Source organism: Pelobates fuscus, chromosome 8 (assembly GCF_036172605.1).
Source record: "Pelobates fuscus isolate aPelFus1 chromosome 8, aPelFus1.pri, whole genome shotgun sequence".
Taxonomy (NCBI): domain Eukaryota; kingdom Metazoa; phylum Chordata; class Amphibia; order Anura; family Pelobatidae; genus Pelobates; species Pelobates fuscus.
Genome location: NC_086324.1, coordinates 160064590 through 160088429, shown reverse-complemented (window position 1 = coordinate 160088429; position 23840 = coordinate 160064590). Strand labels below are relative to the sequence as shown.

Sequence of the window (23840 nt, the reverse complement as noted above, 5' to 3'; positions counted from 1 at the left end):
TGTCAGTAATGGCTTGGGCTTGTTCCACTGCAATATACACTTTAGGAGCAAATCTCCTAGCTGCATATTGTGCAGGATTTTAAAGGCTGTCGTTTCAGCCAACTCCCCAAATACCGTCTTCTCTCATCCATTCACCACAGTGGTCATTCTTGTCTCTTGAGAGCAGGATCTCCTGGCCAATGTCGAAAATACCTCACCTTGGACTGAAGCAAGGTCACCTGTCATCAGCATCCTGTGATGGAACAGCGCCCTCTGCTGCTCACTTGCAGGGTCAACATGATGGGGGCTTTTTACTAAACAGTGAATTGCACTGAATTAAAAAAAAAAAAAAAGTGAAAAAATTAGCTGAGTTGTAAATATTCTCCATACAGATCTAGTCATAGAGTGACAATATTAGTGTATACTTTGTGAAACTCAGTTGTCAATTCACCACAATTCACTGTTTAGTGAATAAAATAATCCCCTCCGGGAATATTTTTAGCTGAATAAGGATGCAGTCCTGTGTTAAAAATAATACCGAGCACACGTTATAGTGCAAAGGTAGCCAAACACTGTGAGCCAATGCTGGCAAAGCATCGTGGGTAATGTAGTACACAGCACAGTGTCTGCAAACACTCCCTGTCTTCTTCCTGACAATACAAGTACAGTGCACAGCGTTGCTAGCCGCAGTCTTACCAAGGAATTAAATGGCTTTATCTACTAAACTTCATCGAAAATAGCCAAAATGGACACATGTCCAAGAAGAAGATATTTTTCAACTTACTAATAATATACAACACTGTTCTGCAAACATTTCTATTCAAAGCTTTATGTGCTACCCACAGTTCCCCGACAGCTAAGGGTTATTCCAATCAAATGTAGTGATTATGGTGCCATTAGTACCTTGGGCCTGTGCCCCGTACATGGGTAAACTGTTTAGTAATGGTTTGCCCCCTAACCTAGTTCCCAGGCTCCTCTGTGACACACTTCCAGCTTCTGTAGAGTTGCCATTCATCGGCTGAGAGTTTCAGCTGGCCACTCTCAGCCAACGATTGCACAGAATTGACATTAGCCAGCTGGAAATCTGGTTCTGGGCTGGCAAAAGTCTCACCCATCAAGCTGCCGGACTTGGAGTTACACCTCCAGCAGCAATGGGATTAAACTCCCTGTGTGTAGCGATTCAAAACGAAATTCTGCGCATATAGACTCCAGGTACCATCACCACTTTAAAACACTGAAGTGGTCATGGTGCTTGACGTAACCCTTTAAACAGTTAAGAGATTGTTAAACTGACAATTTATATTAATTCCATTGACAGGCATTTGCCCCGGATTCTGTTGGACACCAACTCCCATCATTTTATTTTGTTCAGTGAAATCCAACAAAAGGGTGAGGGAGTTAATATTTCCAATTTAAATATTTGAGGGTGTTGCACAAAGGGAGAATTGTCAGGAATTCAAAGGGAATTTAAAATTTAATGTCAAATTATGGAAAATGGAACACAACTCTCCAAATCAGTTAGGCTTCCAGTTCAGATAATTTGGCCTTAAATTTGAAATTCACTTTGAATTCACGGCAATTCCTACTTTAGTTAATAACCCTGAACGGATTAATTTAAATAATGAGAAATAAACCGTGTCCAGACAAAGATACGAGTGACAGGTAAGGTGTGATGGGAGTTACAGGCTGCTCGTGGATGATCGTAGTTTGTTTTCCCAGCATTACTTTGTTTATATGTTCGTTTTGTTACCCCCAAACCTACCTACCATAAGCTGCTATTAATGGGGTTGGGAAGGATGCTAAATAGGTTTGTGAGGATGTTTAGTGGTTTGCTTGAGTGTAGATAAAGGAATGGGGGCTGAGACTAAAGAAGCTAAAGAAATACGAAATGCCAAGCCTCATTTTTCTTATTAATAAATGCTTTGAATATAAAGCAGGAAAAACAGGCAATACAGTGCAGATGCTGCCTGGATTGATGAAGTGAGGGTGTTGTGGCGTTATTCTCTGTTTGTGTTTTTATGTTGTTTTTTTTCATCCATTTTTGGGTTGGCCTCTTAAATCGCCTTTTATCCTGCCCAGCCTGGCTCTCTTTCTAACCACACAAATCCATCAGTCAGACAACAGCAGTAGCCGCAAATCTTCTCAGAAGTGTAATTATTGTATGCGAGAAAGACAGAGCAAGAAAGAGACACAGAGAGAGTGCGGGACAGGGAGAGAGAGAGAGGGAGAGAGAGAGAGATAGAGAAGGATGAAAATTAGAGAAATCTAAATGTATTCTGCCTTGTTAAACGATAATATATTGTTATCAGAGAGAAAGGGATGGGAAGAGAAGGGGGGATTGAGAAAGAAAAAGATAGAGAGATAGAGAGATAGATAGATATGGTAGATAGATATAGACAAAGATTGATAGATAATAGATAGATAGATAAACTAGGTGGATGTTTGGATTTTCATTCGCTACAATTGAGAGATTACTGAATTAACTTTTCAGTAATTTTTTGCTACCAAAAAAGGGGACACAAGGATATTTTTTAAAAAGGTAACCTTATTTCAATCAAATAAACACATAATAAAGAGGAACTTGCTTGAACATTTTCTTCATTTGAAGCTGAGTGTGAAAATATAAGTATTGGAGAATTGTTTCCAATTTTGTTACTTATGAATACATTTAAAGCTATCACCAGGGGTTTCTAGGTGCTCGTAGACACAAACAAGCACTGGCATACAAAGAGACGAGAGTGAAATGTGATGTACATCAACAATACATAAAAAGGTCAACAATACATAAAATAATTGGGCAATGTGTGCCCCGAACCCTGACTGTGCACATCCTGTACCACAGAGCTGACACTTAGTGTAGGCTCTTCCTGGGAAATCCAAGGGAATATGTCCTAATATGAATTTTGCCATTACTTTGTCTTAACTATAGTTAGTTCACACCAGAGTACATGCGGCCTATAATATTGACCAGCATTGCTCTTATCGTAACTAATACTCTGTATTTAATGGAAGACAGTGAGTACACTTGTCGCATGGGATGACTCCTGATGGCACCTGATGACACTGATGGTGGGATATTCAGAATACACAGGGAAGATCTGCACTGCCATTATTGTCTCAGCCTTCGCGTAGTTCAATGTTCAACTTGATGGACTTTAGTGTTTCTTCAACTTAGACTAAAATGTAACTATTCTCAAAAAACAAATCCACGTGTGACGTATTAGTGAATTCCTGCAAATATATAAAAAATAATAAAAAAAACAACTTAACTTCTAGGTACACAGCTTCACAAGGTTATCTTACCGGATGATAACCAGTCAATATAGATATATATAACGTGGAAGGTTAAAGGGACACTATAGTCACCTGAACAACTTTAGCTTAATGAAGCAGTTTTGGTGTATAGAACATGCCCCTGCAGCCTCACTGCTCAATCCTCTGCCATTTAGGAGTTAAATCCCTTTGTTTATGAACCCTAGTCACACCTCCCTGCATGTGACTTGCACAGCCTTCCATAAACACTTCCTGTAAAGAGAGCCCTATTTAGGCTTTCTTTATTGCAAGTTCTGTTTAATTAAGATTTTCTTATCCCCTGCTATGTTAATAGCTTGCTAGGCCCTGCAAGAGCCTCCTGTATGTGATTAAAGTTCAATTTAGAGATTGAGATACAATTATTTAAGGTAAATTACATCTGTTTGAAAGTGAAACCAGTTGTTTTTTTCATGCAGGCTCTGTCAATCATAGCCAGGGGAGGCGTGGCTAGGGCTGCATAAACAGAAACAAAGTGATTTAACTCCTAAATGACAGTGAATTGAGCAGTGAAATTGCAGGGGAATGATCTATACACTAACACTGCTTTATTTAGCTAAAGTAATTTAGGTGACTATAGTGTTCCTTTAAGAGATTCTGCACGTGTACCTAAAACCAAGGATAAAACATAGTGCAGTACTGTCTGTAAATAACCAACAATCAGATGTAATGTTGCACTCACAGATTCCAGCAGGTCAAAGCGCTTTATGGGTACCTCCCTCGATATTGTTAGGGGGCTGGAACTCCTCCTTCAGTTGTACCCGATGGACACCTTGGCCGGTATATTAATGTAAAAATCCCCAGCCAAAAACAAATTAATTCACATAGGACCTGTGGGCCTTTTTATACTATATGCTGCCATTTTTTTTAACCCCCCTGATTGTTGGTTATTTACAGACAGTATTGCACTATGTTTTATGCTTGGTTTTAACCTTCCACGTTATATACAAAATGTAACTATGTTGCTGTCAGTGGAGGTACACTCAGTGCTATCCATGTATTAAAAATGATTATGTACTAAATAAATGGTTACCAGTCATTGTGAAGCTGGCATAAGCCTACATGTACCCTGTGCCTTTAAATATTAGTTATATATTTTATACAAGTTGAGACCACGGAGGGCTTTTCCTCTAGCCATCACCCATTGTTGAGGGTCACATTGTATTGAGCTTCATTACTGTTCTACATTGACTCAAAGAGAACATGATTGCTCTAACCACAGATGTGCCATAGTTACAATTCCTGCTTGAACACAGGTGACTCTCTGGAATCTCTGTGCTGCAACGCTTTGGCTTCCATGTGCACACCTGTGATACTGTAGGTTTTTACTTAAGGTAAGTGATCACTTACAGCAGGGGTGCCCAATAGGTAAACCCCAGATGTTGTAGAACTACAACTCCCATGAAGCTTTGCGTGCCTTTAGAATGCATTAGAATAAGAGAGCATCATGGATGCTGTAGTTCTACAACATCTGGGGATCTACTCTGGTCAAACACTACAAACAATACAAGGAGAATGGATAAAACAGGCATCCGTCTGGGTGGTTCTGCTTTCAAAGGAGCCCTGGAGAATAAATTTTTTTTTTTGAATTTTTTTTTTTGCAGTGCATATAGTGATTACAAGTGGCTCTAGGTACCCCAACGGCATTCCTCGAGCTGCTTGGCATAGATAACATGTAGGGTAGTTGCTAGACAGTGCACTTTTTTTGGTATAATAGGAACAGGATAAGGTTACATGAAGGTATTACACTCTTTTTACCATTTGCTCAGGGCCGGCGCTACCATAAGGCGGCACAAGCGGCCGCCTTAGGGCGCACCGGCCAGGGGGGCGCAATCCTGGGGTGACCGGCAGGAGGAGAGCACCCTGCATAGTGCTCCTCTCCTCCCGGTCATTGCGTGTAGAGTGGCCGAGCGGGCGGGCCGGCGGCGGTTTACCCGGTCTGACAGGAGATGCAACAAACTGCTTCCTGTCAGACCGGGACAGGAAATGGGATCCTCTACCACATACCGCCCGCTCAACCACGCTACATGGAGAGAGAAGGGGGCCCAATGAAAGGTAGGAGGGGAGTGGAGGACAATACAAGTTACAGGGTGGGGAGAAAAGTTACAGGAGGGGGGGCACAATAAAAGTAACAGGGGTGGGGAGAAAAGTTACAGGGGTGGGGAGAAAAGTTGAAGGGGGGACACAATAAAAGTAACAGGGGTGGGGAGAAAAGTTACAGGAGGGGGTACACAATAAAAGTTACAGGGGGAGAGAGAAGAGTTACAGGAGGGGGGACACAATAAAAGTTACAGGGGGGAGAGAAGAGTTACAGTAGGGGGGGGCAAAATAAAAGTTACAGGGGGGGAGAGAAGAGTTACAGGAGGGGGGACACAATAAAAGTTACAGGGGGGAGAGAAGAGTTACAGGAGGGGGGACACAATAAAAGTTACAGGGGGGGAGAGAAGAGTTACAGGAGGGGGGCACAATAAAAGTAACAGGGGTGGGGAGAAAAGTTACAGGGGTGGGGAGAAAAGTTGAAGGGGGGACACAATAAAAGTAACAGGGGTGGGGAGAAAAGTTACAGGAGGGGGTACACAATAAAAGTTACAGGGGGAGAGAGAAGAGTTACAGGAGGGGGGACACAATAAAAGTTACAGGGGGGAGAGAAGAGTTACAGTAGGGGGGGGGCAAAATAAAAGTTACAGGGGGGGAGAGAAGAGTTACAGGAGGGGGGACACAATAAAAGTTACAGGGGGGGAGAGAAGAGTTACAGGAGGGGGGACACAATAAAAGTTACAGGGGGGAGAGAAGAGTTACAGGGGGGACACAATAAAAGTTACAGGGGGAGAGAAGAGTTACAGGAGGGGGGGACAAGAAGAGTTACAGGTGGGGGGGACAAGAAGAGTTACAGTAGGGGAGGGGCAAGAAGAGTTACAGTAGGGGAGGGGGACAAGAAGAGTTACAGGAGGGTAGGTGGGCAATAAGAATTACAGGAGGAAATGGAGGGGCAATAAAAGGTACAGGAGGGTATGGGGATAATAAAAGGTTCAGGGGAGGCAATAAAAGGTGGGGGACATTTAAAGGCACAGGAGGGGAGGTGGGACAATGAAAGGTATAGGGGAGGGGGACATTGAAAGACACAGGAATGCTGGGGGGGCACAAAGAAAGTCACAGAGGCTGAATGCACACGGGGGGCAAAGAGACACACAGAGGGGCTGAGGGAGGACACATAGACAGACAGAAGGGTTGTGGGGAGAAAGAGACGTACAAAGGGACTCTGGGGGAGAAAGAGACACACAAAGGAGCTGGGGAGAAGAAAGAGACAGACAAAGAGGCTGGAGTAAGTAAAAAATACACAAATGGGTTGTAAGAGAAACACGAGGAGATAAAACACAGCAAAGCGGGTGTAAGACACATAAAGGAGAAAAGGGAGTAAGATATTCGAATGATAGGATATAAAACTCTGAAGGGGGTAAGAAATTCAAAAGGGGGGGGTTACTTGACACACAGGTGAAGACGCATTTTTTTGGGGGGAGGAGGGGCGGCAAAACGCATCTTCGCCTGTGTAGTCAAAAATCCTTGCACCGGCCCTGCATTTGCTGGATACTTGCTTTAGATATGAGAGGTAATATATCACCCCTTTCACCCCTATAGGTACGCATGAGTAAAGTGAGTAAGGCTGGTTCATTGTGACAGGTGAAATTTCAATATTGCCATGTTTACACCAAGACAAGATAAGATTAGGAGATTCGTTTTCAGAGAGTTCCCTTGTATCTCTGTTTAGCTTGTGCCCTCTGTGGGCTCTGCCCGTTCCCGCTGCTGTCCGGCGGTCTGTCTGTGTTGCGACTCTCGCGGGGTTGGTTGGCAGGTGCTGCACGACAGTCCTGGAGTGGTGTGCGGCATCCGGCTCGATGGACCCAGACTGGAGAGTGGCATGTCGTGGGGTAAGGGCTGGTGGTCCCAGATGTTGGGCGAGCGCTGGCTTGCTGTGCCTCTTTCTCCGCCGCCGATTGCTGGCTCATCTCCTTAACGGAGCCAAGAGCTAGTGATGAGGCTCCAGGGGTAAGTGACCCATTAGGGTGCCAGAGTGTGTGCATGCCGCCGATCTCGTGGCATTTGCTGATGTTTCTGATCCGCGTTGGTTGCGGCTGATGTGGGGGGACCACTTTCTTGCACTCTGTTCTGGTTGCTGTTGAGCGCGGCTTCCGCCATCTTAGGTTTAGCTCCTGGGTTGCAGGTCGGTTTGGCAGTGTTGCTAGGCCTTAGTCGTGTAGTAGTGGTTGAGGCACCAGGGTGAGGACCGGGATCACCCCCCCCCCCCCGGTCCAGGGGGGGGACAGGGCCGGTTCCTCAGGGGTCTGAGCCCTCAGCTGGGCACCGTTAGGCGGGATAGCGGGGCAGCGGCCGTCTGCTCCACTCACCGCCGGAGTAGGCCTCCAGGGGACTAATACTCGTTGAGCCAGCCTCACCCTGGATCCAGTGCACTCTGCCCGTCGAGGGCCGCTGTTGCTGGTCAGCAGAAGGGACAAAATCGTGTTTTTTTGGCATAATGGTTTAGCTTTTTGCAAGAGCTAGTCTGTCTTGCGACCGTCCAGCTTGGCGGTCCGGCCCCGCCCCCTGAGAATACAATTTTCATATATAAATAAAATGATGGATGTTTTGTACTGACATAGACAAAGCTTATTCACTGAATTGGGAAGTTGATTAAAAGAAATTTCAAATTTACTTTGAAATCCCATCCATTTACATTTTACTGAATATCCTCAATAAAAATTTAGACTGGTTTCATCTACAGGGCAATTCTCTTTAAAAAAAACTCTTGTTTTTAGCAGAAAACCGTTGTCCAATCCCTATTCATGGCTGACAGTTCTACAGAACCCCAGGGGTGCATCCAGAACCCGATTTCAGGAGAGGTGGTGCATATAGATGTATTTATCCCTCTTCTTGTGCTTCTCATAGGACCATCTGGAGCTCCAACAGCGCTCACTGCATGATCCTGTAAGTTGGGGTTTTGCCGGGAGCCTGGCTTCCTTCATACCAGGCTGACACACCACTTAAGTGGGTTGGCCCACCCACGTTACAGATGAGCCCGCCCATTATTGGCATCACAATTGATGCCAGTCGCTTCATTGGTGACGACCCCTGAAGGCGCCATTTGTGTCTATTTATAAAGTTGATATTCATTTACAATTTAGATAGGGACCGTTTTATCTATTGCTCCCAATTTGGGGTTTAAGACATATATTGGTGGGGGTGCGGGTTTACGCACATCTTGTTACCAGTCTGGCGTGTCGAGGTGGTACCCTGGTTCCCCTTTGCGTCAGCAGATCCCGAAAGATGAACCACAAATCATATTTCACATGCCACTGAAAGGACAAACTGTCAGGCGGGCTCAAGGATACAATTTCGGCGCCACCAGGTTTGCTGACTCTGTTCTAAAATGTCAATGTTCCAGCCAAGTACTCAGAATAATATAGGGAGCCCTCAATTTCTGGTATCGCACAGCTCCCTAGGTTGTATATACTGTACACCAAACAAATCAGAGCAAATAACATTTTCTGAATTGCATAGAAACAGCTGAAAATAACGTAATATTTTGTTTGTTCTACTTTTAGAAATTCACAGAGTATAACATTTTACCTTTAGCATATTCAAAAAACAGGGTTGGTCGGTAAAGAAATTGAATTGTGGGAAATGCAAAGGTCAGACCAAACGGGCAAACAGAAAACATGGCTGACTTGGCCTAATGTTTTCTCTGAATTCACTTTCAATTCTTAACAACTCACACTTTATTGAATAACCATTTCCGTATTCAATGCAAAACATTTTTAAGTTCATTCTTATTATCTGTTGGTTTTTCGTTTTATGTATCGAGCAGTTTTCAACCAAGGTTCTACAGTTGGAGCAATCACTATGGAAACCAATGACATCTCCAAGCAGATTGCTCCATTTTTATAATTTTGCCCCAGAGTTGATCTTTAAACATAATTGGCAATAAATGTATATACACAGTGACTAATGAAAAGACTTTAAGGTGTGACTATTCCTGTGTCTTTTCATCAAATCTACAAACACCTAAGTGGCAAACTATACATTATACACCTTTGTTGTACTCTTAGTTACATTGTTACATAGCTGAAAAGAGACATTTGTCTATCAAATTCAGCCTTTCTCACATTTGTTTTTGCCATTGATCCAAAATAAGGCAAAAAGCTCAGTCTGAAGCACTTCCAATTTTGCAACAAACTAGGAAAATAAATTCCTTCTTGACCCCAGAATGGCAGTCAGATCTCTCCTCGCTATTACCCCGCATATTAAAAAGTATATCCCTGTATGTTATGTTTTTGCAAATATTCATCCATTTGCTGTTAAAACATCTGTCCAGACTCTGATAAAACCACCTCTTCAGGCAGAGAATTCCACATCCTTATTGTTCTTACTGTGAAGAATACTTTCCTTTTCCTCTACTCAGGCGGGGGGATTCAAGTTTTTTTACTTTAATAATATATAAGCCATGAATGCCGACTGCACAGACTGCAGTCTAAAAGATCATTGGGACGCAGGTGCAACGGTCACAATTATCATCTGGTTAGTATCCTTGATATGACATGGCTGAGTGCTCATTGCCACTCATCAGAAAGAAAAAACACAATTTGCCTTCTGGGTGGACGCGTTATCTATAGGCATGATTAAAGAGTACAGACCTAGGTAGGGATCCAGTGGACTTCAGAACCAATGATGCAAAGCCATTACTGCAGCTGTTGTGGAATCATGGGAGTTGGCATCCGAATTGCTGGAAGTTGTCTGTGCCTGTCAGTTTCAGAAGCAAACTTGTTCACAAGGAAGACACCATTGGGAGGTGTGAATATATTGTGTCGCTGCTAACAGCACATTTAGAGCCATTTTAGAACGGATTTGCTCTTTCTACATAAACCCAATTACAGGTGTCAGAATAGAATCTCATGTATTTGTGCAAATTAAAATCACAATCTTCATTTTGCAAAATTCAAAACTAGATTCTGGCTATAAATGTGAACACTTTTTATAGATCTAAGATTAGTCTAACGTTTGCAACTTTTTCATCTAAATCAGTTCAGACAAAATAATATTTATTTTTTTCGATCGCATGCAGATGTTGCAATGACATATATTATTTCCCGGCTCGAGTTAGCGCATTCTTTTTTGCACCATTTCATTTTGGCGCAACTACACCACTTCTGTAGTTGTGATGCCTTCCTCAGAACGTTGGGGGGTTGGGGTAACTATTTTTGAACAGCCTTTAGCTTACATTAGTTCCTGAGGTGTGAAACCTCAGCTCTCCAACTGTTGTTGAACTACATTTCCCATAATCCCCAGCCTGTTCTCAATACCTGGAAAGGCAAGAGTGGGCACACATGTCTAAATGCATACACTACATTGTGTATATATTTAATCACAATGTATATTATATTGATTACCATCCAAGCACCAGTCATGCATCCTTCCTACCTTGCACCCGGCAGTTGTTGCATGGCCTTCCGATGAAAGCAGATGAAACAGAAGGAATCCATGTGCCAGTTTGGGGAGTTGGCATGAAGAATGTCTTTTAACACGGTAACACCTGTATCTTCTAACGTACCTTCCAGAAAAAGATCTACAAAGTCTACGCACCCTGTAGAAACATTGTGAAGATTACTGTGAGACAACTGGGGGAAAGTGGGACGGATCGATCGTCATTAGACAATATTAAAAGAACCGTCTCAAAGCAGCAAGTATGATTTAAGAGACAAGTCGTCTCCGGTGGACATAGGTGTTGGAAAAACTGAACTAATCACATCAGCGTCACATTTGGTGGGTCTTAAAGGAACTTTGCAAGCAATATCATATGGTTCGTAAAGATGCCGCTGTAGACTATATTAAAACGGACGTTCAAAGTGCTGCAGGGTATAGGGAGGTAATGAGAAATAAGCTCTGCAAGTTTTTGCTCAGTCGTTTCAGAATCAATAGTCTGATGCTTTGTGGACCCTCTAGAAGACTGATGAATTCAAGTGATGGTTTGTAGCGTCAGGTGCTGATGAGAAATGCTCTGTGGAATAAGTCAGACGCCTGATAGCACAATGCTCTGCAGATTCAGTAACGAAGCAATGGAGCAATGTTCTGCGGACTCAGGTGCTGATTGAAAGATACTCTGCAGGCTCAGTGAAGGACTCAATGAGCGATGCTCTAAAGATCTTACCGATCTCTAGTTGATATGAACAGTAAGCATCCCATTTATATATGGACCCCTGAATTTTGGGGGTTCACTCCAAATCCTCTGTGCCTCTTCTGCAAAACTCAGCATGTTTCAGGGAGCACTGACCCTAGCCTCTGACAGAGCATCCTTCCTCTGTCTCGCATGCTTGTGTATATACATACACACACACACACACACAGAGGGGTGTGCGAACAGCCTGCTGGCTGTAACAGCCACAGCCTGGTATAAATAGCTCATTGCTACCAATACTGCCAATGTAACCCTTCACAGGCCGTCACACAGGAGACTGTATATACTGGGAGATGCCAACCTGTGGCTGCATGCCAACTACCAAGGGATGGCTGAGAATGATGGGTGTTACATGTCAACAAAAGAAACAAAACAGTTTCTAACATACTTAAATATGCACAGCATTATATACACATGATAGATAGATAGACAGACAGACATACAGACAGAGACAGACAGATAGATAGATATATAGATAGATAGACAGACAGACAGACAGACAGATAGATACATAGATAGATAGATAGATAGAAAACCTAGCTGCATTTGATTAATTCTCTGAAACAGCTGTTTAATAATCCCCGGTTTATCCTATATCTCACAGTTTGGTTCTCAGTTTACTGTTTCATGAATACAACAATAACAGTCTATTCTCTATTATTTGACTTGAAAATTGTATTGAAAGCATATGCTAAAACAAATTACTAAACTGTGGCTATCGCTAAATCGAACATTTTTTCCTATTTTACAATTCAGTTTTCAGTTCACAACAGTTCTGTCCCTAGTGAATAAACCCCGATATATACGATGGAAAGCAGAGGAGGCCCGGGACTATATCAAAATGACATTAATCACTATAAGCATTCAGTGTCTGCGTGTCCTGCTCTATAACATTAATCAGTATGAGAAGGGTTAAAGTATTTGTACTTTGTAAATTCAACGCAGCATAACAGAGTGATGGAAGGGAAAGGATTAATGACATGTAGCTTTGTACATGATGTGTTATGCCAGTGAATGTCTTGCGAGGTTGGGAGTTATTGGAATATATCACTTTTTTGTTGTTGCTGAAGTATCAGTGTTAATTAAAGCTAATTTGCAGGATATAAGGTGGGATGTGGTTAAATAATGGCACTCTGCAGGATTCTGGGAGGGATGAGATTCACTGGAAAGCTTTTTTCAGATTTTAGATGGGTCAGAGTTAATGGGAACATTCTTTGCTGGATTCTGGGAGGGTCAGGGTTAATGGGAAGATTCTTTGCTGGATTCTAGGGGGGTCAGGGTTAATAGGAAGATTATTTGCTGGATTCTGGGAGGGTCAGTGTTAATGGGAAGATTCTTTGCCGGATTCTGGAAGGGTCAGTGTTAATAGGAAGAATCTTTGTTGGATTCTGGGAGGGTCAGGGTTAATGGAAAGATTCTTTGTTGGATTCTGGGAGGGTCAGGGTTAATGGGAAGATTATTTGCAGGATTCTGGGAGGGTCAGGGTTAACGGGAAGATTCTTTGCAAGATTCTAGAAGGGTCAGGGTTAATGGGAAGATTCTTTGCTGGATTCTGGGGGAGTCAGGGTTAATGGGTAGATTCTTTGCTGGATTCTGGGAGGCTCAGGGTTAATGGGAAGATTCTTTGCCGGATTCTGGAAGGGTCAGTGTTAATAGGAAGATTCTTTGTTGGATTCTGGGAGGGTCAGGGTTAATGGAAAGATTCTTTGTTGGATTCTGGGAGGGTCAGGGTTAATGGGAAGAGTCTTTGCAGGATTCTGGGAGGGTCAGGGTTAATGGGAACATTCTTTGCTGGATTCTGGGAGGGTCAGGGTTAATGGGAACATTCTTTGCCGGATTCTAGGGGGGTCAGGGTTAATAGGAAGATTCTTTGCTGGATTCTGGGAGGGTCAGTGTTAATGGGAAGATTCTTTGCCGGATTCTGGAAGGGTCAGTGTTAATAGGAAGATTCTTTGTTGGATTCTGGGAGGGTCAGGGTAAATGGGAAGATTATTTGCAGAATTCTGGGAGGGTCAGGGTTAATGGGAAGATTCTTTGCAAGATTCTGGAATGGTCAAGGTTAATGGGAAGATTCTTTGCCGGATTCTGGGGGAGTCAGGGTTAATAGGAAGATTCTTTGCTGGATTCTAGGAGGGTCAGGGTTAATGGGAAGATTCTTTGCCGGATTCTGGAAGGGTCAGTGTTAATAGGAAGATTCTTTGTTGGATTCTGGGAGGGTCAGGGTTAATGGAAAGATTCTTTGTTGGATTCTGGGAGGGTCAGGGTTAATGGAAAGATTCTTTGTTGGATTCTGGGAGGGTCAGGGTTAATGGGAAGATTATTTGCGAGATTCTGGAAGGGTCAGGGTTAAAAGGAAGATTCTTTGTTGGATTTTGGGAGGGCCAGGGTTAATGGAAAGATTCTTTGTTGGATTCTGGGAGGGTCAGGGTTAATGGGAAGATTCTTTGCAAGATTCTGGAAGGGTCAGGGTTAATAGGAAGATTCTTGCCGGATTCTGGAAGGGTCAGGGTTAATGGGAAGATTCTTTGCCGGATTCTGGAAGGGTCAGGGTTAATGGGTAGATTAATTGCAGGATTCTGGAAGGGTCGGGGTTAATAGGAAGATTCTTGCCGGATTCTGGAAGGGTCAGGGTTAATGGGTAGATTAATTGCAGGATTCTGGAAGGGTCAGGGTTAATAGGAAGATTCTTGCCGGATTCTGGAAGGGTCAGGGTTAGTGGGAAGATTCTTTGCCGGATTCTGGAAGGGTCAGGGTTAATGGGTAGATTATTTGCAGGATTCTGGAAGGGTCAGGGTTAATGGTAAGATTATTTGCAGGATTCTGGGAGGGTCAGGGTTAATGGGAAGATTCTTTGCAGGATTCTGGGAGGGTCAGGGTTAGTGGGAAGATTCTGTGCTGGACTCTGGGAGGGTCAGGGTTAATGGGAAGATTCTTTGCAGGATTCTGGGAGGGTCAGGGTTAATGGGAAGATTCTTTGCCGGATTCTGGAAGGGTCAGGGTTAATAGGAAGATTCTTTGTTGGCTTCTGGGAGGGTCGGGGTTAATGGGAAGATTCTTTGCAAGATTCTGCAAGGGTCAGGGTTCATGGGAAGATTCTTTGTTGGATTATTGGAGGGTCGGGGTTAATGGGAAGATTCTTTGCAAGATTCTGCAAGGGTCAGGGTTAATAGGAAGATTCTTTGATCGATTCTGGGAGGGTCAGGGTTAATGGGAAGTTTCTTTGCAGGATTCTGGAAGGGTCGGGGTTAATAGGAAGATTCTTTGCAGGATTCTGGGAGGGTTAGGGTTAAAGGGCAGATTCTTTGCCGGATTCTGGGAGGATCAGGGTTGATGGGAAGATTCTTTGCCAGATACTGGAAGGGTCAGGGTTTATGGGAAGATTCTTTGCAGGATTCTGGGAGGGTTAGGGTTAAAGGGAAGATTCTTTGCCGGATACTGGAAGGGTCAGGGCTAATGGGAAGATTCTTTGCTGGATTCTGGAAGGGTCAGGGTTAATAGGAAGATGATTTGCTGGATTCTGGGAGGGTCAGGGTTAATGGGAAGAATCTTTGCAGGATTCTGGGAGGGTCAGGGTTAATGGGAAGATTATTTGCTGGATTCTGGGAGGGTCAGGGTTAATGGAAAACTCCAATGATAAGGTGAATTATTTATCAGTTTTTATATGTTAAAATGGAAACCCATCCAGACCCAGCTTAAAAAAAAAAATCAATTAGTTATTTTTATAAAGCCCTTATGTGTTCTGCTAATTAAGGCAAACTGTGTGCTTTTACTTTCTACAACCACACAGAGCTATCTAAAAAGATAGTGCAACGTTCACACAACTAAATAGCCTTGTAAACTGCGAGTACGATGAATACAACACTGTGATATACATACAGCCCTGTGCACACTGACAGCACTAATATATACATAGAGCTCTGTGTACACAAAATAACCATGCCGCCAATGTGAAATAAACAGACCTCACGGCCTGAGTACTGGGACACAAACAGCCAAAATTCACTGGCCATGAGAGGCCTTACTCGCTGACTGGCTGGAACTTGGTTTCGGGGTACGCAGGACTACCATAGCATTTTCTAAGTACATTAGAAGGAATTAATTCCGTAGTCTTTGACAGGTGTTTGTTGTCTCTGACCAATGGCACGTCCCCCCTAGGATATATAGGGTCACCAAGCAACCACTAAAAGTGTCTTTAACCCCTTAAGGACACATGACGTGTGTGACATGTCATGATTCCCTTTTATTCCAGAAGTTTGGTCCTTAAGGGGTTAAGTGATTGGGTGGCCAAGCAGTGAGCGTGGGAGGAATAATGGTGGACCAGATATATTATTTAATCCCATCTACTGCTTAGGGCAGGGGTAGGCAACCTTCAGCATTTCAGATGTTGTGGACTACATGTCCCATAATGCTCTCACACCCATAATGCTGACAAAGCATCAGGGAAGATGTAGGCTGGCTTAGGGGATGGAGTATTAATGGCTGAAAAGCCACGGCCTGCCCACCTTGTAGGAGATATGCATGTTACATACAGGTATAGTGAATACACAGCCGTGTGTACATTGCCAACTCCTTATAAGTTCTACTAAACCGTCTGCGTTAACAGCACTGTCAAATAAAAGCAAAGAGTACACCGGCAACATTACATAAAGATGAAACGGTCCTCATTTACCGGTAGTGTCCATTTTATATGCAGGTACAGGACTGTGTACACTGGCAGGCAGCATTACAGAAAGATTAAACGGTCCCCATTTAACATTCTAAGTGTCCATTTTATACGCAGGTACAGGACTGTGTACACTGACAGCATTACATAAAGATTAAACTGTCCCCATTTAACATTCTAAATGTCCATTTTATATGCAGGTAAAGTACTGTGTACACTGACAGCATTACATAAAGATTAAACTGTCCTCATTTAACATTCTAAATGTCCATTTTACACGCAGGTAAAGTACTGTGTACACTGACAGCACTCTGTGCCTTGAGTATATGATATTTTATTCATTGCTAACAGGTAAGGAATAGACTGGATTTGTTAATGGTCCTAGAGGTTTGAGTGGTTCTCATTAATGTAATAAAGTGGAATTCAATCCATTAGCAGGAAGTCAGGGCCCGGCTGAGCAGAAGAATTGGAGGTCAGTATACCGCCAGCCGTCATGCACAGGATACATACAGCTATATATAGGTCTGACAAGGGCTGAGAGTCACATGGTGATCAATACTGTCTGAAAGTATCACTCAAGGCCCACCTTGTACCTCACACAGCTCAGGGACAAGACGGTCAGGAATTCCACTCAATCCCAGCTTATTAATCTTTTCTTTTGTACATTTCCAAACAGTCACATTTTACCCTTTAATTACTAGATACGACACAATGATATTTATTCTCGAAATTAAACGTTTGTTGGCATATTTATTTTTTTAGTGGAAATTGGAAATTTCCATGTTGAAAATTTTTGTGAATCACTAGAATTGGCAGAATTAAGGGAGACAGGAATCTGTGCACATAGCATTGGTAATAATGTAGGTAGGTATTTGTCCCTTTAAGATTATTTTTACGTGGGCCACTTGGAGAAACCATTATTCATCATCATCTATGCCAGTACCTAATGACCTGGCAGCCGATGTATAATTTACCACTGGTGTTGGTCTGAATCGATTTTATTAAATAATCCCAAGTGATGGGATTTAGTGTGAATTGGGGACCGTTTAATAACCTAGATAACTGATGTTAATGAAAACCTACATTACCACCTGCTAAAACCTTAAAGGGCCTATTCGCTCCAGCTGAGTCCAAATCAGACAGTCCAGGTAGATGAATTTGCCAGGATCCGAGCAGTTTTTACGTGAAATAGAAAGTAAGCACATATAGTAAACTGTTCAGCCAGTGCATAAATGCATACCTCCCAACACTCTAAATAGACAAAGAGGAACACTTTCATTTTCGGGGTCTGAGTGGGTTGTGGTCATGGATGGGGCTGAGAAATTTTAGGTGACTTACTAATAACAGTTTATGCAACTAAAATGTAACTTAGAACAAGAACAGTGTATCAATGAGTCATTATTTACATGTGAGTTTACAGAGGAAGAGGTTCTATTTCAACTGTCAAAAGTAAAGACAAATAAGTCAATGGGGCCTGATGGAGTACACCCAACACTATTAACAGAGCTCAGTGGTGTACTAGCAAAACCATTAACAGATTTATTTAACCAATCATTGATAACAGGAGTAGTCCCAGAAGATTGGAAGTTAGCGAATGTTGTGCCCATTCACAAGAAAGGTAATAGGGAGGAGTCGGGCAACTATAGGCCAGTAAGCCTTACTTCAGTAGTGGGGAAAGTAATGGAAACCATGTTAAAGGATAGGATTTTGAACATCTAATATCACATGGATTTCAAGATCAGAGACAACATGGGTTTACTTCAGGGAGATCATGCCAAACTAATCTTATTGATTATTTTGATTGGGTAACTAAAATTATAGATCAGGGTGGTGCAGTAGACATTGCTTACCTAGATTTCAGTAAGGCTTTTGACACGGTTGCACATAGAAGGCTTATCAATAAACTGCAATCTTTAAGTTTGGATTCCAATATTGTTGAATGGGTAAGGCAGTGGCTGAGTGACAGGCAACAGAGGGTTGTAGTCAATGGAGTATATTCAAAGCTTGGGCTTGTCACCAGTGGGGTACCTCAGGGATCTGTACTTGGACCCATTCTCTTTAATATTTTTATTAGTGATATTGCAGAAGGTCTTGATGGTAAGGTATGTCTTTTTGCTGATGATACTAAGCTATGTAACAGGGTTGATGTTCCAGGAGTGATAACAAAATGGCAAATGATTTAGGTAAACTAGAAAAATGATCAGAGTTGTGGCAACTGACATTTAATGTGGATAAGTGCAAGATAATGCATCTTGGACGTAAAAACCCAAGGGCAGAGTACAGAATATTTGATAGAGTCCTAACCTCAACATCTGAGGAAAGGGATTTAGGGGTAATAATTTTAGATGACTTAAAAGTAGGCAGACAATGTAATAGAGCAGCAGGAAATGCTAGCAGAATGCTTGGTTGTATAGGGAGAGGTATTAGCAGTAGAAAGAGGGAAGTGCTCATGCCATTGTACAGAACACTGGTGAGACCTCACTTGGAGTATTGTACGCAGTACTGGAGACCGTATCTTCAGAAGGATATTGATACCTTAGAGAGAGTTCAGAGAAGGGTTACTAAACTGGTTCATGGATTGCAGGATAAAACGTACCAGGAAAGGTTAAAGGATCTTAACATGTATAGCTTGGAAGAAAGACGAGACAGGGGGGATATGATAGAAACATTTAAATACATAAAGGGAATCAACACAGTAAAGGAGGAGACTATGTTTAAAAGAAGAAAAACTACCACAACAAGGGGACATAGTCTTAAATTAGAGGGACAAAGGTTTAAAAATAATATCAGGAAGTAATACTTTACTTAGAGGGTAGTGGATGCATGGAATAGCCTTCCAGCTGAAGTGGTAGAGGTAAACACAGTGAAGGAGTTTAACCCCTTAGCGACCGAGGACGGTTCAGGACCGTCATCGGCATTTTTTGCATTGCCGACCGATGACGGTCCTGAACCGTCCTAACGGTGCAATGTACTTACCCGATCGCCGTCGTTCCCCCGGCGGCGATCGGCGGTTCTCCCGGTGTGGGGAGACTGCCTGCAGCCCAGACAGTCTCCCCATGGCGGATTAGGACCCCTGGGGCCATGTGATCGCTCAACAGGGTGTCCATGTGTCTGCCTGCAGGGGGACTGTCTGTGCTGACAGGCAGTCTCCCTGCTAGTGTAAAATCCTAAAAAAATAAAATAAAGTTAATGTTAATAATAAAAAAAAATTATATATATGTGTGTATATATATGCTATATAGGCATATATTATATTTATATAATATATGTCTATATAGCATATATATAATATCATACTAAGTGTATTTTTATATTAATATGTACATATATTAATATAAAAATACACTTATAATTAAATTACACACGTATATATATAATATATATAATAACTATATATATTGTATATATATTATTATTATGAAATACAAATAAGTAAATTAAATTAAATAAAAAAATTAAAAATAATAATAATAAAAAAAAAAAAAATTACATATCTATATGAAATGTTATTCTAACTGTATTTTGATATTAAAATATATATATTTATATCAAAATACACTTAGAATGAAATTGTATATATATATATATATCTATGTATATATAAATAAATAAAAATAATACGAAATATACATATGTCCATATACAAAATTACATAAATAATTATATAAATATACACGTAGACTTCAAATATATAAATATGCATATATATTTAAATTCTACAGGCCGAAATTCCAGAGAATTTAATTTGCTAGCACTGTATTTTACCCTGTAACTTTCTATGACACCCTAAAACCTGTACATGGGGGGTACCGTTTTACTCGGGAGACTTCGCTGAACACAAATATTAGTGATTCAAAACAGTAAAACCTATCACAGCGATGATATTGTCAGTGAAAGTGACTTTGTTTCGCATTTTTCACACACAAACAGCACTTTTACTGATGATATAATTGTTGTGATATGTTTTCCTGTTTTGAAACACTAATATTTGTGTTCAAGAAAGTCTCCCGAGTATAACAGTACCCCCCGTGTACAGATTTTATAGCGTTTTTGAAAGTTACAGGGTCAAATATATGGGTCAAATATTTTTACATTGAAAATGGCCAGGTTGGTTATGTTGCCTTTGAGAGCGTATGGTAGCCCAGGAATGAGAATTACCCCCATGATGGCATACCATTTGCAAAAGAAGACAACAAAAGGTATTGCAAATGGGGTATGTCCAGTCTTTTTTAGTAGCCACTAAGTCACAAACACTGGCCAAAATTAGCATTCAATTTAGTTTTTTAGTTTTTTCACACAGAAAACAAATATGAACGCTAACTTTGGCCAGTGTTTGAAACTAGGTGGCTACTAAAAAAGACTGGACATACCCCATATTGAATACCCTGGTTTGTCTACTTTAAAAAAAATATGTACATGTGGGGTGTTATTCAGAGACTTTTGACAGATAATAGTGTTACAATGTCACTATTGATACATTTGAAAAAAATATATGTTTTGAAATCGCAATATCCTACTTGTACCTATAACCCTATAACTTGCAAAAAAAAGCATGTAAACACTGGGTATTTTAAAACTCAGGACAATATTTTTAATCTATTTAGCAGTTTTTTTTATTCGCTTTTGTAGATGAGTAAAAGATTTTTCAAGTAAAAGTCAAAAAAACATGTATTTTTTTAAATTTTTCATCATATTTGTTTGTTTTTTTAAAATTAAATTACATGAGATTATATAAATAAGGGTATGTAAAGAAAGCCTTTTTTGTCCTGAAAAAAACAATATATAATTTGTATGGGAACAGTAAATGAGAGAGCGGAAAATTACAGCTAAACACAAACACCACAAAAGTGTAAAAAGAGGCCTGGTCGCAAATGTACAACATCGCAAAAACAGTCCGGTCCTTAAGGGGTTAAGCATGCATGGGATAGGCATACGGCTATCCTAACTATAAGATAAGGCCACGGAATAATGAAAGTATCTTGGATGTACTGGTGTGAACTTGCCCTTAGACATTTTTTTTACTTATCTAGCAGTGCTTACTCAATTTCTTGGCACTGGTACTGTATAAATAAATTATATTAAAACTACTTACAACATATTAGTCAGGTACATCTTCTCATGAGTAATACTCTGGGTGGCTATGGATGTGCTTAGTTTGCTTCATAATGTGCCGGTCTTTATGATATATGGCGATGTGTCAGACCTTGACTTTGCTATCTAACTGACCCCTGGCACAGCTTCCAGTGCCATTGCCTATTGCTGGATAGTAGCAGAAATTAGACATTGACTTTCCCATCCAATTGTGCTTCACCTCTCTGTGACTGGTACCTAGTTCCAACTTGACCTTGCCGTTATCTCAAAAACATGACACTCTTTATCATCAGAAGCTCCCAGTTGTTTTCTAACACCAGCCTCAATTTGCAGGGGAAATGGATGATAATTGTAAGCACTTTGGCTAAACTGGAGAGCACTGCTCGGAGTGTCCCTTTAAGCTGTCTTTTAAAAATAACACAGCATTTGGTTCTTTTTTTTCGGACTAACGTTTTTGTTTTCCCAATTATGTAGCACATGTAACAAGATTAATTCCTATAGTAGGGAGAGAGAGAGAAACAGGTCCAAGTGACTGAGATTTTAGGCACAAAAGCTACAGCAGAACAATGGCATTATAAAACGAAAGAAAAAGGTGAAAAAGTGAGAAATGGCGGTAAGAGGGCGGAAAACGCATACAACACAGCGGAGTGTATGCACTAGACTTGTGCTCAAATTCATTTCAGGTTGTGTTGAACAAATCAAATCCCTGTCCGTCTCCGTCCGAACAAATTGATCCGAGCAGGATTTACTTGTAGAAAATAACTATGAGGTGGTCATGGTGAATGGAGTAACCCTATCTCCCTCAGCGGCGTTCAATATTGCGGGCTAAAGTTGTTATGGTGTTTGGAATGTCCCTTTTAACATTTGATCATTTCTATTTTTTGATCTTAATCACATGTCTCCCTTAGCCTGCAATCAGCCAATGTGCCAACATATTTCTATTTTGTGATTATATTTGCTCAACAATAACATTTACTAACAAGACACTAATGCAAAACGCAAACAAAAAATAGTAATCATTTCTTAATGTCTAATTTTTATTGTGTGCAATTTATTATTTTGTGCCTCACGATGTATCATTTAGCAACACTGCCTGCTGAGAGGTGACTAATTAAGATAAATTATAGCTGTGTTCCTGTGTTCTGTGTCAGGATTCTCCCCGTACACTGCGTGTCTGAGGTTGCTGGGGTTGGAGGGATGAAGGAAGAAGCTGAGGGGCTGGAGATATGGAGTAATAGAAGGACAAGATTTAACATGACAGGACCCTCAGGACAAGACAAGAATGTCAGCTATCCGAAAGAACTGGGCACAGCTGGATCCTTCCAAATACACAGTCATCACCCTCTGTTAATGCACAGTCATCACAGCATATATTACAATGTTCAGCGTATTAGCGTTATCATCTTATACACAATCATCTCCTTAACCCCTTAAGGACACATGACATGTGTGACTTTGGTCCTTAAGGGGTTAAAGTAAAACACGGAATCTCCCTTTCCTGTACTCCAAAAATAGCTACCCTACTTTCTATCGCATGATGGTGCGCGTATATCAAATACGGTAATATAAAAGCATCAATATATGCAGATATCTCACCTTTTTATTCTATGTATCAGATCTTCTACCAATACAGAGGTATCTCATCTCTCAAAACATCGTTTTACCTATGCTCTGACAAGGGTTAGAAAAAAGGATTAGTAAAGTAATGAACTGTATCATGTGTATATGGATAAAGATCCATGAATGGTTAGGCTTTTCAGGGAGTCACGGGAGCAGGAAAACAAAAGAAAGAAAGAAAGGCAAAAAAAACCCAACTAATATATTCTGCTAAGAGGCACTGTACGCACCACAACCACTGTAGATAACGGTAGTCGTTAACGTGCAAGAGACTTCATGCCCGTTACCTTGCTTTTTTGTTTCTCAAACATTACGATAAAAAAAACGTAACTCCTCCGACACCTAAATCATGGCCCTTATCTTCAGCTCGGCGAATGTGGAAATATATTTCTAAGCTTAGATTGCAATGCAAGTGTGCAATCCCGACCCCCACAGTAAATTACTGCCTTGCAAACGTATACAGAGAATGCAGATATTTGCTTCCATGTTATCTCAGCATCTGGCGAGGGACTGTGCTTTATTTGCCGAGAGAAACCTAGTTTTTGTCAGTCTTAAACAGTTTGCTAAAAAAAAGGAGGTGGCAGTCAAAGACCCATTGCATCAGTACAACAAACTGTAGTAAAGGACTATGGGAAAAAAAAAATATATGTACATGTTCCTAACATGCGCCTGAGTATTTTGTTAAAAAAAATATATTAAAAAAAAAAATGGAAATCCTCGGTGGTTGATGGTTGAACCATAGGGCCATAACTCCCAACGTCATAATGTATAAACCTTCGTGGGCTCAAGGCAGTCATGATGTAATGAGGGGAAGACATATCCATAAAAGGGGCTGGCCCATCTAAAAAGAGGGCATTTCGGTCAAGCCTGCATGTATGTCAGTTTACAGGTAGCCACTCTGGCCAACCCAAAGATTGCATCTGAATTGCTCGCACTTGGTGCAATGCCCTTAATGTA

At 41.4% G+C, this 23840-nt stretch overlaps 1 protein-coding gene across 1 annotated transcript in view; it reads right to left on the bottom strand.

Annotated features, from left to right (window-relative positions):
• Positions 1 to 11496, bottom strand: part of SBK1 (SH3 domain binding kinase 1) — a 59207-nt gene extending 47711 nt beyond the window's left edge. The window contains exon 1 of the mRNA XM_063430539.1: positions 10759 to 11496. Coding sequence (XP_063286609.1) covers positions 10759 to 10820 — 62 coding nt within the window. The 5' untranslated portion in view covers positions 10821 to 11496. The remainder of the gene's footprint in view (positions 1 to 10758) is intronic.
• Positions 11497 to 23840: the final 12344 nt, after the last annotated feature.